Source organism: Thecamonas trahens, assembly GCF_000142905.1.
Source record: "Thecamonas trahens ATCC 50062 unplaced genomic scaffold supercont1.58, whole genome shotgun sequence".
Lineage (NCBI taxonomy): Eukaryota > Apusomonadida > Apusomonadidae > Thecamonas > Thecamonas trahens.
Window position 1 is genome coordinate 43974 of NW_013657622.1, and position 11523 is coordinate 55496.

At 60.4% G+C, this 11523-nt stretch overlaps 3 protein-coding genes across 3 annotated transcripts; 2 read left to right on the forward strand and 1 right to left on the reverse strand.

Annotated features, from left to right (window-relative positions):
* Nucleotides 1–1067: 1067 nt before the first annotated feature.
* Nucleotides 1068–4939, forward strand: AMSG_12354 (uncharacterized protein; the record flags this gene model as incomplete). Its single annotated transcript, XM_013898213.1, has 2 exons — nt 1068–3637; nt 4442–4939. The coding sequence occupies exons 1-2, from the start codon at nt 1577–1579 to the stop codon at nt 4937–4939; spliced, it is 2559 nt and encodes an 852-aa protein (XP_013753667.1). The 5' UTR covers nt 1068–1576.
* Nucleotides 4940–5235: 296 nt separating this feature from the next.
* AMSG_10452 (uncharacterized protein) lies at nt 5236–7025 on the forward strand (the record flags this gene model as incomplete). Its single annotated transcript, XM_013898157.1, has 2 exons — nt 5236–5254; nt 5721–7025. The coding sequence occupies 2 exons, from the start codon at nt 5236–5238 to the stop codon at nt 7010–7012; spliced, it is 1311 nt and encodes a 436-aa protein (XP_013753611.1). The 3' UTR covers nt 7013–7025.
* AMSG_10453 (uncharacterized protein) lies at nt 7025–11154 on the reverse strand (the record flags this gene model as incomplete). Its single annotated transcript, XM_013898158.1, has 2 exons — nt 7025–7501; nt 7534–11154. The coding sequence occupies 2 exons, from the start codon at nt 11152–11154 to the stop codon at nt 7025–7027; spliced, it is 4098 nt and encodes a 1365-aa protein (XP_013753612.1).
* Between the last annotated feature and the right edge of the window lie 369 nt (nt 11155–11523).

Sequence of the window (11523 nt, forward strand, 5' to 3'; positions counted from 1 at the left end):
GGCAGGGGGGGAGGGGGGGGATGGCGGAGGAGAGGGGAGGGAGGAGGAGGATGGGGGGGGGGGGGTGAGGACCGGGAGGGAAGGGGGGGAGGAAGAGAGAGAGAGGGGGGAGGGTGAGGGGATGAGATCGATAGGAGTGTGGGTTGGGGTTGAGAGAGCAGAGGCATATCGGCAAGGAGGGTCGAGGTTGTGAGGTGTATCCATGACAGAAGAGAGTGTGGATGGTTGGCGGGGGCTCGGCATAGGTAAGATGAGCAGGACTATGAAAGGCATGGTGCGATGGTCCGGCCAAGGTGTGGTAAGGTGCAAACTGTGGGTCGCCCCAACAACTCGCGCCAAACGAGTTTGGCGCGAGCAAAGCGCCGCAGAAGAGGCGTCAAGGTGAGCCAGAAAGTGGACAGCTCGACAGCGTACAAGTAAAAGCAGCGTAGATTGTGGCGCAAAGGAGAGGCTCTTTATCCCGGCCAACGTTGAGCTGCATCACTTACCGCTCACCCCCATCGCCACCCGCCAACCCAAAAAAAACGAATACCGGCCGCAGACAAAAACGCCTGGCCTGACCCGGCCAAACTCCGCAGATCCGGGTGGTGGAGAGGCCACGGCAGCAGACAAGTAAAACAGTCACACAGAATGCACATAGTATGTTTGACAATGGGAAGGAGAAGCACATCGTCCCGTCCAGTGCTGAGCTGAGCTACCCACCCGCAGGCTCTCCCCTGGTTGCCAACACACCAAAAAAAAAACGCAATCCATCCGTTGCCCCCCGCCCCCCCCCCTCCTCACCAAAACCAGCCAAACTCCACAGAACCGAGTGGCAAACAGCGTCAGGCGGGACAGGGCCAGTCGAGCACGTTGCAACACCTCACACACCCACGAGGAGAGAACACACAGGGAAAGTACACACCACGTAGAACGCTGTACTACCTCTCACCCGTTCGCATACTAGTCGTTGTAGTTGTCATTGTCTGCGTCTCTCTGTCTGCAATCCCTTCTCCTCCCTCCCCCCCCCTCCCTACCTCCCCCGTCCCTAGACTCTGTCGCTTGTTCATTGCGGCTGTCAGTCACTCTCCCTCGGCAAAGCCATCGCTCTCGCTCGCTCGCTCGCTCTCTCTCTCTCTCTCTCTCTCAATTGCTCTCTCAATCTCTGTCATTCTCTGTCATTTTGTGTGATTAATCGTATATTACTTCATTGTCATCATCGTTGTCTCTCTGATCTTCTTCTCTCAAACTGGTTCTGCTCGTTGCTCCTTCTTCTGTTCTGTGGTGCTCTTTGGTCTGCTTGCTCACCTCGGGACGCAACTTGCTCTGTCTCTGGTATTGTGATAATTTGTTGAGTGTAATTGTCAAGTGACCGCTCAACTGGTACTCATTGATTGATCGTATTGTTGTACCTAGATTAATCGTACCGTACCACCGAACAATCGTATCGTATCGTACCATCGAGCAATCGTACTGCACCACCAAACAACGCGCCCGAACAATCGTACATATAGTTTGTTCGCATCGTCGTTCATACTCTTCATTTTGTGCTGTAAGGCGCAGCGGTTGATCGAGACGAACTCTTCGGCCATTCATCATGTCGTCAAGTGGAGCCAAGATAACGGTGGCACTGCGGATGCGGCCGTTCTCGTCGCGTGAGGCAGACGAGGGCGCCGAGCAGGTGGTCCACATGACTGGCGCACCAAGCGTCAACTCGCCACAGCACACAACATGCACGCTGACGGATCCCGATTCGGGCGATATTCGCAAGTATGTGTTTGATGCGTGTTTTGACTCAACCAACCCGGCTGGGAGCCATAATGCCGGGCAGCAGGATGTGTATGTCGTGCTGGGTGCGCCGCTGGTACTTGCGGCGCTGTCGGGCGTCAACGGGTGCCTGTTTGCGTACGGACAGACCGGCGCCGGCAAGACGTACTCGATGATGGGCGTCGAGTCTGCACCCGGTGTGGTGCCGCTGCTGCTCGACGCGCTGTTTGCAGCGCTGGACCGCAACGCCAATCCCGTTGTTGTCGCCTCGTACTTGGAAATCTACAACGAGGAGCTGATGGATCTGCTGCAGCCGCGGTCGGGTGGGCCGCTTGCGGTGCGCGAGCATCCTGCGCGCGGGGTGTTTGTGCAGGGCCTGGCGCGAGTCGGGGTGACGAGCGCGGCTGACGCGGGCCGGCTGCTGAGCGAGGGCTCCAAGATGCGATCGGTGGCTGCAACGGCGATGAACGCGTCGTCGTCGCGGTCGCACGCGGTGTTTATGCTCGACGTCTCTGTCGATCACCCGGCGTCGGGCCAGCGGGTCAACGCCAAGCTAAATCTCGTCGATCTGGCCGGCTCGGAGCGACAAGCCAAGACCGGGACCACGGGCGCGCGGTTCAAGGAAGCGGTCGCCATCAACTCGTCGCTCTCTGCGCTGGGCAACGTTATTTCGGCCCTCTCCAAGGCAGCGGCCAAGGGCAGCAAGCCGAAGCACGTGGCATACCGCAACTCGGTCCTCACCCGCCTCTTGCAGCAGTCGCTGGGCGGCAATTCGCGGACGGCCATGCTTGCCGCCGTCTCGCCGGCCCACACCAACTTTGAGGAGACGCTCTCGACCATGCGGTTCGCCAAGCGCGTCCGCGCCATCTCCACCAAGCCAGTGGTCAACGCCGTCGACACTGGAGCCACGGTTGCGGAGCTGCAGGCCGAGATTGCTCGGTTGAAGGCGTTGCTGGCCGGCGGCGGCGGCGATGGTGGCGGCGGCAACGACGACAGTGGCGGCGGCGACGACGACGCAGCGGCGCAGCTGGCGGCCGCTGAATCCATCATTGCCGAGCTGACTGCGGACGTGGCGACCCGCGAGGCGCAAGCAGCGGCACTGGCGGCGGAGCGCAAGGCCGTCCTCGACGACGCCGGCATCTCTGTGGTCGAGCTCGGCCAGCTGAGCGGCGCCGGCAACGCGTCGATGCTAGTCAACATGGCGGCCGACGCGGCCGACTCGGCCAATCTGGTGTGGGTCCTGGACCCTGCGCGCGGGCCCGAGTTTACGCTCGGGCACGCGCACGGGTGCTCGCTGGTGGTGCATGGGCCGGCGATGCAGGCAGCACATGCGCGGCTGGTGGTGAGCGGCGAGGGCGTGACGCTCGAGCCGCTGCACGCCTCAGCGCGGACATTTGTCAACGGCCTGGCCGTGCCGCCGAACGAGCCGCGTGTGCTCGAGCATGGGGCGCGGATATTCCTCGGAACCAACACGCTGCTGCGGTTTGTGGACGGCGAAGCTGGACCAGCCTCGCTCCCGCCGCTAGACTGGAAGGTGGCGCTGGAGGAGGTGGCGATGGCATCGGGCCTTGCTGTCCCTCGCGCGTCGGCCGGCTCAAAATGCCCGCCGCTCACCGCAGTCGGCAAGGTGGCGCTTGTTGTCGAGCTCCACGCGGTCCGCGGCCTGCCGAAAGCCGACGTCGTGAGCCGGTCGGCCGACCCGTATGCGGTGCTTACGCTCGAGCCGGGCGGCCTCCGGTCGCAGACCGAGACGCTTGTGCGGACGCGCGATCCCGAGTTCAACCACTCGGTCTGCTGGCCGGGCCCATTTGTCGATGGCGAGACTGTGCTACGTGTGGTGGTGTGGGACGCCGACAAGCTCTCGACCGATGACTACCTCGGAGAGGTCGAAGTCCGACTGGCAGACCACCCGCTTCTCTTCTCCGAGCCGCTCGGCCTCTCCCGCCTCTCCCTCCCTTGCTTGGCTGCGACGATGCCGAGCCCAAAGCCATTCTCTCGCTTCGGTTCCTGTAAAAATATGCCTCCCGTCAACCCGATCACGCCTACCGAGGGCTTCCCTCCCCCGATCACCTCAACCCTCCCCGTCCCTCCCAAACGCAGGCGGTCCGGACAGATATCCCCTCAGCTCGCGGTCAGCCGACCAATCCGTCCAACCAGACGAGCGGAGGTTGCCCCCCCCCCCTTCCTCCTCACCGCCCCCCCCCTCCCCCTCCCCATACACACGCCACACCCGACGCCCGACCGCGACAATAGTATGACGTCCCTGTATGTAGGAGGCGAACCCATTGCCCTTGGCGTACCTTCTGTACTGGTGTCGTCGCCTCATGTGGCCCTCCCTGCGTGTGTTGCGCTCTGGCTGGTCGTCCATATGGTCATTTCGTCGCTCTTGCCGGAGATGAAGCGAGAGAGTGATCGATTTGTGTGGGCAAATCGAATTACCAGTTTAATTCATGGATTGGCATCAGCCTCACTTGCTGTTCCCTTTACCCTCTCTCTCGAAGCCTTTCCTACGCCTGTAGGCAAGGACAATACTGACTTTGCTACTCTTATCCTACAAATCTCATTTGGTTACTTTGTCATGGATCTGGGTATGGGCACTCTGGCTTCGGTCGCTGATGTCGCTGTCTGTCTTCATCATGTCATGTGCATGTTGGGTATGGGCTATACTCTCTACACTGGTCGATCCGGTGCAGAGCTGGTCACTGCCATTGCTCTGGGTGAGCTCACCATTCCGCCCTTTATCATTCGTTGGATGTTGAGACATGCTCATCTGGGTCACTCGCTCTTCAAGCTCTACGTGGCAAACGACATTGTCTTCTTCCTCTCTTTCTTCATCAACCGCATCTGCCTTGGCCTGCCCTTTACCCTCTACATCATCGCCTCGCCTGATGGTGACGTCGTCATCAAGTCGTGTGCCGCCATCATCGCCATCATCTCCCTCCTCTGGTTCTCCATCATCACAAGCCGCACCGGCCGCAACATCTCCTCCTACCTTGTCGACGGCTACTGGGACGTCGGCCGCTCGCCAGACTCGCCTCATCCCTCCTCTCCGCTCCCACTCCCGCCCAACCCCATCGTCCGCCCTTCGTCCTCGCTCGCATCCTCGGCCGACTCGCCCTCCAGTGGCTGCTCCTCCTCCGCACCGTCGCCCTCCTCGACCGCCTCGCTCCTCTCCCGTCGCTTCCGCACATAGAGCCGTGTGTACGGTCAAGTTGATGCCAGTCCACGCCGTGTCCGGGCTGCTGCGCGGCGCTTGCTACCTCTGCCATCGAGATGAGCCTTTTCCCGTCTCACCTCTGCGCGTCCCGCTGCGCATCACCAGGTTTTGGGGGGTCCGTATGGCGTTTGCTTTGGCACACCGCGTATTCTCCGATCGACGACGAGCTTCTCTTGCCAGCGTAGCCGACCCAATATATAATGTTCGAGCCAACAGCCCGCCCGTCGTCCGCCAGCTCGCCGCCCATTCGCCCACTCGCTCGCCCCACGATTATGTCTCGTTCCATTAATCGTACCCCTGCCCACCCGCCCACCTCCTCGCCCCACGATTATGTCTCGTTCCATTAATCGTACCCCTGCCCACTCGCCCACCTCCTCGCCCCACGATTATGTCTCGTTCCATTAATCGTACCCCTGCCCACTCGCCCACCTCCTCGCCCCACGATTATGTCTCGTTCCATTAATCGTACCCCTGCCCACCCGCCCACCTCCTCGCCCCACGATTATGTCTCGTTCCATTAATCTTACCCCTGCCCACTCGCCCACCTCCTCGCCCCACGATTATGTCTCGTTCCATTAATCGTACCCCTGCCCACTCGCCCACCTCCTCGCCCCACGATTATGTCTCGTTCCATTAATCGTACCCCTGCCCACTCGCCCACCTCCTCGCCCACCACACTCACGCAACACAGCCACCAAACTACACAACACCGCACTCGCCCCCTCCTTCACCACCACCACTATGACCATGCCCACAGTATCCAAGGTCATTGTCCTCGCCCTCGCCCTCCGACTCGTCCTCGCCCTCACACCGCTGCCTGCGCTCCTTGCTCACCGACCCGAACTGGCCACTGTCCTCACCTCCTCCTACGCCGCCAAGGAAGCCGTCTCCATCACCACAAGCCCAAGCTCAAGCTCATCATGGTCAAGTTCATTGTGGGCAACTTTTTTTTCGTCGGGCACTTTGGATTCGGCATCCTTTTCTCCGCTCTCCGTTTTGTATTCGGGCAACTCGACGGCGCCTGTTCACTTTCCTCCGCTCCTCCTACTTGCGCTCAAAGGCCTCGCTGCAACTACATCGCCGTCTATGCCGGCTCTTCTCCCGCACTTTGCCCTCATTGCTCTTGCCTCGCTCGCCGATGTGGTGGCTGCTCTCGCTCTGGCTGACGCTGGCTCGCTCATGGTGGGTGTGGCTCTCTCGCCAGACCTCCTCGCTGCGCTCTATCTCCTCAACCCGCTCTCGCTCCTCACTGCTCTCGCCGGATCGCTGGCGCCACTCTCCAATGCTGCCGTTGTTGTTGCTCTCGCTGCTGCACTTCGCCGCCGCGTCATCCTCGCCACCGCTGCTCTCGCCTCTGCCATCTACCTCGCCGTCGCGCCGTACACGCTGGTCCTCGGCCTCGGCATGGTCCTCTCCAAGACGACCGGCATCTCGTGTGGGCGCGGCCTTGCCCTTGCCGCAGCCGGCACTGCCGCCTGGCTCGCCGTCTTTGCCCTCGCATCGACCGCGTTGGCATCGGGCTCGTGGGCCTGGCTCAAGGTAGCGTACGGACCTATCGTCGGCTTCTCGGCGCTCCGGCCCAACGTCGGCATCGGCTGGTACCTCCACACCGAAATGTTTGAGCACTTTCGCACCTTTTTCCAGGCCTGCTTCCATGGCTATGCCGCCATATTTGCCCTCCCGCTCACCCTCCGCTTCGCGGCCTCGCCCGTGTACCTCTACACGCTGCTCGCGGGCGTCGCCGCCACCTTTCGCCCCTATCCACAGATGGCCGATATGGCCACGTACCTCGCCATTGCTGCCCTTCATGCCGCTCTTGTTCCGCGCATGCGCTACGCCTTTCTCACTCTCAACCTCATGATCTTTGCCTGTGCCGTCCTCTTCACCTTTTGGCGCGTCTGGGTCGTTCTCGAGGTCGGCAACGCCAACTTTCTCAACAACGCCAACCTTGTCTACTGCATGGCCAACGTCTGGTTCCTCCTCGACTTTGTCTACGCCAAGGCCGAGGCCGAGGCCACGATGGCGACTGCCTCGCCTCACAAAGCCTGAGCTCGGCCCTGTTTACGCTGTGCCTATCAGGTGCGACATCGAGCCCTCGCGCTCTAAAGGCGTGAGCTCGGTGCCCATCTCGTCGTCGTGGACCGGGTTGATCACCACGTCGTCAAAACCGGTCCACGAGTCCTGGCCCAATCGCAGCGCCTTGTGAGCATCGATGCCACCGTCGGTCGACTCGCCCACCTCCCACAGGCCGTCCGAGTTCTCCGCAAGCTCCATCCGTGACTCGACAAAGCCGACCATGGCCATGGTATCGTCATGGGTCGCAGGCGCCCCGCGCGTCTCGAACCACGTCCGTAGCGTGTCCCAGAACTCGTCGCGCCGAAAGGCCGGCAGTGCGTTCGGGTCGCCACCAGCCTTGTATAGCAGGTACATAAAGAGCAGCTCGCGGATGGCAGACGCCAGTAGGATGACCATCGAGATAATGACAATGGCCAGCGTCACCGCGATCATCGCGTTGCGCGGCGCGCCACTCTCTAGCCGCTCCGAGTAAAACACCGAGCCGCAGAAAGAACCGCCCACACAGAGACGTTGAGTGCGAGCTCGAGCGAGTTGTGGATCGCCCGGTAGAACGGTTGGAGCTTGAGCTGGACCATGGCCGCCACAGAGAAGAGCGCCACAAGGAGGACGAGCTGGAAGAGAATCGTCGAGCCAAAGAAGAGCTGCAATACCACAAGGCTGAACTTCTTACCCGTCATCACAAGCTCCCAGTAGTAGAACTGGTCGATGTACAGCCGGTAGATCGAGCCAAACCGGACAAGCGAGGAGACTCGATCGAGCTTGTGCTTCCGAACAAAGAGAACAGAGGCAAAGAGCGCAGGGATGCCTACCACATACAGCAGCGTCCCGGCTGCTGCCACCGGAAACATCTCCCACCACTCGTTATCGTAGCAGTAGAGCCCGGCGTTGCCGGTCATGTGCCACTTGCCGTCCTCGCGCTTGATGCACGAAAAGTGCGAGAGCGTCGACCGCGTCAGCGAGATGTACAAGAATGGCAGCGCCGTAAAGACCGTCGCCACAGAGATCTTGCGGTTGAAGAACTGCAGTTGCTCCGCGTCCCACACGCCCGGCGAGCCAGCCCGCAGCGAGGCATACACGTTGACGATACCAAAGACCATAGCCATGACCCCGCCCAGAATGAGCGGTACGCCCATGACCAGCATGTACTTGCTCGCGTATGACGACTCGACCGAGCACTCGGGCGCAAAGAACTCGATGTTAAAGTTGACGACCGAGAACGAGAGCAGGAACGACGAGACCGAGGATGGCCACTCGGCCTTGAGCTCGCCAAGCAGCGCCAGGATCTGCATGTACGTGATGCCGGCGCCAATAGACGCCAGCGACCATGTCGTGCGCCGGTTCCGCCGGTCCTTGGTCATCCGCCGCGCCATCAGCACCGACACAATGGTGAACGCGAGGCACGCCAGCACCAGCAGCACCACAAAGACCACAAGCAGCCAGGAGTGGCCCTGCGGACACGCCTCACACCGCCCGTTGACCTTGTAGTAGCCCTCGATGCAGACGCCGCAAGCAAAGCCAGCGTAGCCTGGCGCGCACGGCGAGTTCATCCCGCCCAGACACGCATCCTCCGGATCGCACCGGATGAACGATGTCACATCAACCTGGAACGCGCCTTTGGCCGCACGCGGCAAAGCCGTTCCGCCAGGGCACTCGGCAAAAGGCATGCACGCCTCGCACGCCACCCCACCGCCAGTCAGAGAGTAGAACCCGGGCGTGCAAACGCAGGCGACAATCGACGACGAGTTAGTCGACGTCGTCGTGGTAAACGCCGGGCAGCTGGTGCATCCGGCGGCGTTGATACTGTCCGAGTACTCACCGGGTGCGCAGATGAGACACGGCCCAGTCTCGGTCTGGGCGTATGTGCCTGGCCGGCACGACGCGAGCATCGTCACCGTTGTCGAGAAGGCCAGCTGCGCGTCGAGCGTCACCGTCAGTGTGTACGTCCCAGGTTCGGTTGGCGTGTACGTCGCCACATACAGTCCGTCACCCTCGTACCGCACCTGTATGTCCGATACCACAATCGACGTTCCAATAACCGTCAGTGCCATCCCGGACCCCAGCTCGCTCGCCACCGTCACGTTGTTGCCAAACGTATCGCGCGCCTGGGCGTACACATCGAGCGGCTCGCCGACCACAGCCCCAGCAGCAAGTGGATCGGTGCCCACGCCCCACACCAGCGAGTTGATCCCGTCCAAAACGTCTGGAAAGACTTCAAACGTCTGTCCAGAGCCCTGGATCACACCCGAGCCAGCAATGGTCGACACTGCGCGATACCGTCCCACAGTCGTGAGCCAGCTCAGCCTGCTGTGGTAAAGCCCGGTCGTCGTCGAGTGAGTCGCGTTGTCGCGCCCAACAAACCCAGGCAGCTGCGACGGCTCGCCACCAGACTGCAGAAAGCCGAATACTTCTGGAAGCGAGAGCGAGTCTGCTTCAGTCATGACCACAACATGGACTTTGTCACCGCCAAGCCGCCGAAGCACGTCTTGATCGTCGACCACCGCCAAGCGAATCTCGCTCTCGGCACCAGCACCGGCCCGGCGGGACCTTGGGAAGGCGTCCACATACGAGCGGTTGGTATTGCCGGCGCTGGTAGTGACAAACGGAAGGAAGGCGCCGTGTGGCGTGCCCGCAAAGCTGGCAAACGGCGCACCCACAACTACCGCTCCCTCGAGCATGGCTACCGATACGCCAAAGAGCGAAAGCCGGACTTCGGAGAGATCAAAGTTGACCGGTGTGTCCGGCTCCTCGCGCGGGATTCGAAACTGTGGTGGAATGCCAAGCTCCTTGATTCGCAGCCACGTGCCCACCCCCGATGGGGTCTGCCAGACCTGCGGCGGCGCGACGGGGGGTGGCGGCGAGGAGTCGATCGGCGCCGGTGGCGGTGACGGAGCTGGCGGCGGCGGCGACGGCGGCGGCGGGACTGCAAAGCCAGCCACCGGAGAGCTCGAAAGGCTCGTCCGCTCGTACAGATGGCCATAACCCTGGTAGTTGTTGGCGAGTATTGAGAAGATCGCCATGGTCCCATTCCGCATCCGCAGGTTGTGGCCAAAGAGGTCGCCCGGCTGCGCACCTGGGTACTCGATGAGCGCGTCAAACATCCAATCACCTGCGGTCTCGTTCCACATGTAGGTGGCCACCGCGCCGCGAGAGGACCGCCATGAGAGCAGCGAGGCCGCAAGCGTGACGGGGCTCGATGCGCCAGAGTCAGCCGCCAGCGCGTCGATGCCGACAACTTGTCCGGCCAGATACACGCCTGAGTATTCGGGCGAGTCGAGCGTGAGCGTCGAGTGCAGCTCATACTCGTTCGAGGTCTCGTTGAACTCGTAAACGACCACTCCTCCGAGAAGACCACCAAAGTAAGGCCTGCCAACCGCCAGTAGGTTACCTGATACCGCCAATGCCGCGCCAAATCCGTCCTTGTAGCCGGACGGCGAGCTGTGTGCCGCGTGAACGTACCACGTTCCGTGGCTGCTCGCGTTGTGGCGGATCTCATAGACTCGCGCATTGGAGCCGTCACCGATGAACACGATGCCGCGGTCGTCGACCTCGAGCGCCTTGCCAAAGTTGTCCGAGACCAGGTCGATGTCGCCAAACAACGCGGCCATGACGGTCGAGTTAAACTCTGCCACCATGGTAAAGGTGTCGGGATCAACGAGGCCACGCTGAAAGATGAAGACGGCCTCGGTGGGCGGCTCCAGCTTGGCCACACTGTCGTCCATGTCCGACGAGACAACGACAAAGCTTCCAGCCACTAGCGAGCTCCTGCATCTTGCGCCAAAGCGGTACTTTGGCTGATCCAAGCCGTAAGTTTGCGGAGGCGGAGCGATGTGCTTCAGAGTAACATCATCACTCTTGCCTGTCTGATTGACACCAGCATAGATGAGAAGGACCGTGCCCGAGGTAGTCACATCATTGCGATCTTGATAGGCACCAATGGCGATAAGAAGATTCTTTTCGTCGTCCACTTTGCCCGACGCCGTCAAACAGCTTCCCATTCCCGAGTTAGTATCCGCCACCAAACCGCCAGCAAAGCCAAAGACCACGTTCTCCAGCTCGCCGCGGTACGTCATCACAGGTTCGTCCAGCGCCGCCGCCGAGCTTGGTGCGAGCAACATGCTGGTGCTGACCATAGCGAGTACAAAAAAAAGAACAAAAGGTATGCGCAACATGGTAGTGCCCATGGATATGTGTTGAAAGGGGGTGGGGGGGTGGGGGGGGGGGCCGCTAAACCTAACTTTTTTTTCTTCTTCAAAATCGTAAACCTATTCTTTGCCGTAGGGGGACACCCTCACCTTAATCTTTATTTTTTTTTTTTGCTGTTGTTTTTTTTTGTTGGGTGGTTTTTTCTTTTTTTTTTATTTTTTTTTTTTATTTTTTTTTTTTTTTTTTTTTTTTTTTTTTTTTTTCTTTTTGCTACTCCCTCACCCTCATTTTAAAAATAATCCTTAATCTAATCCTAAAATAACCAAAAAATTTTTTTTTTG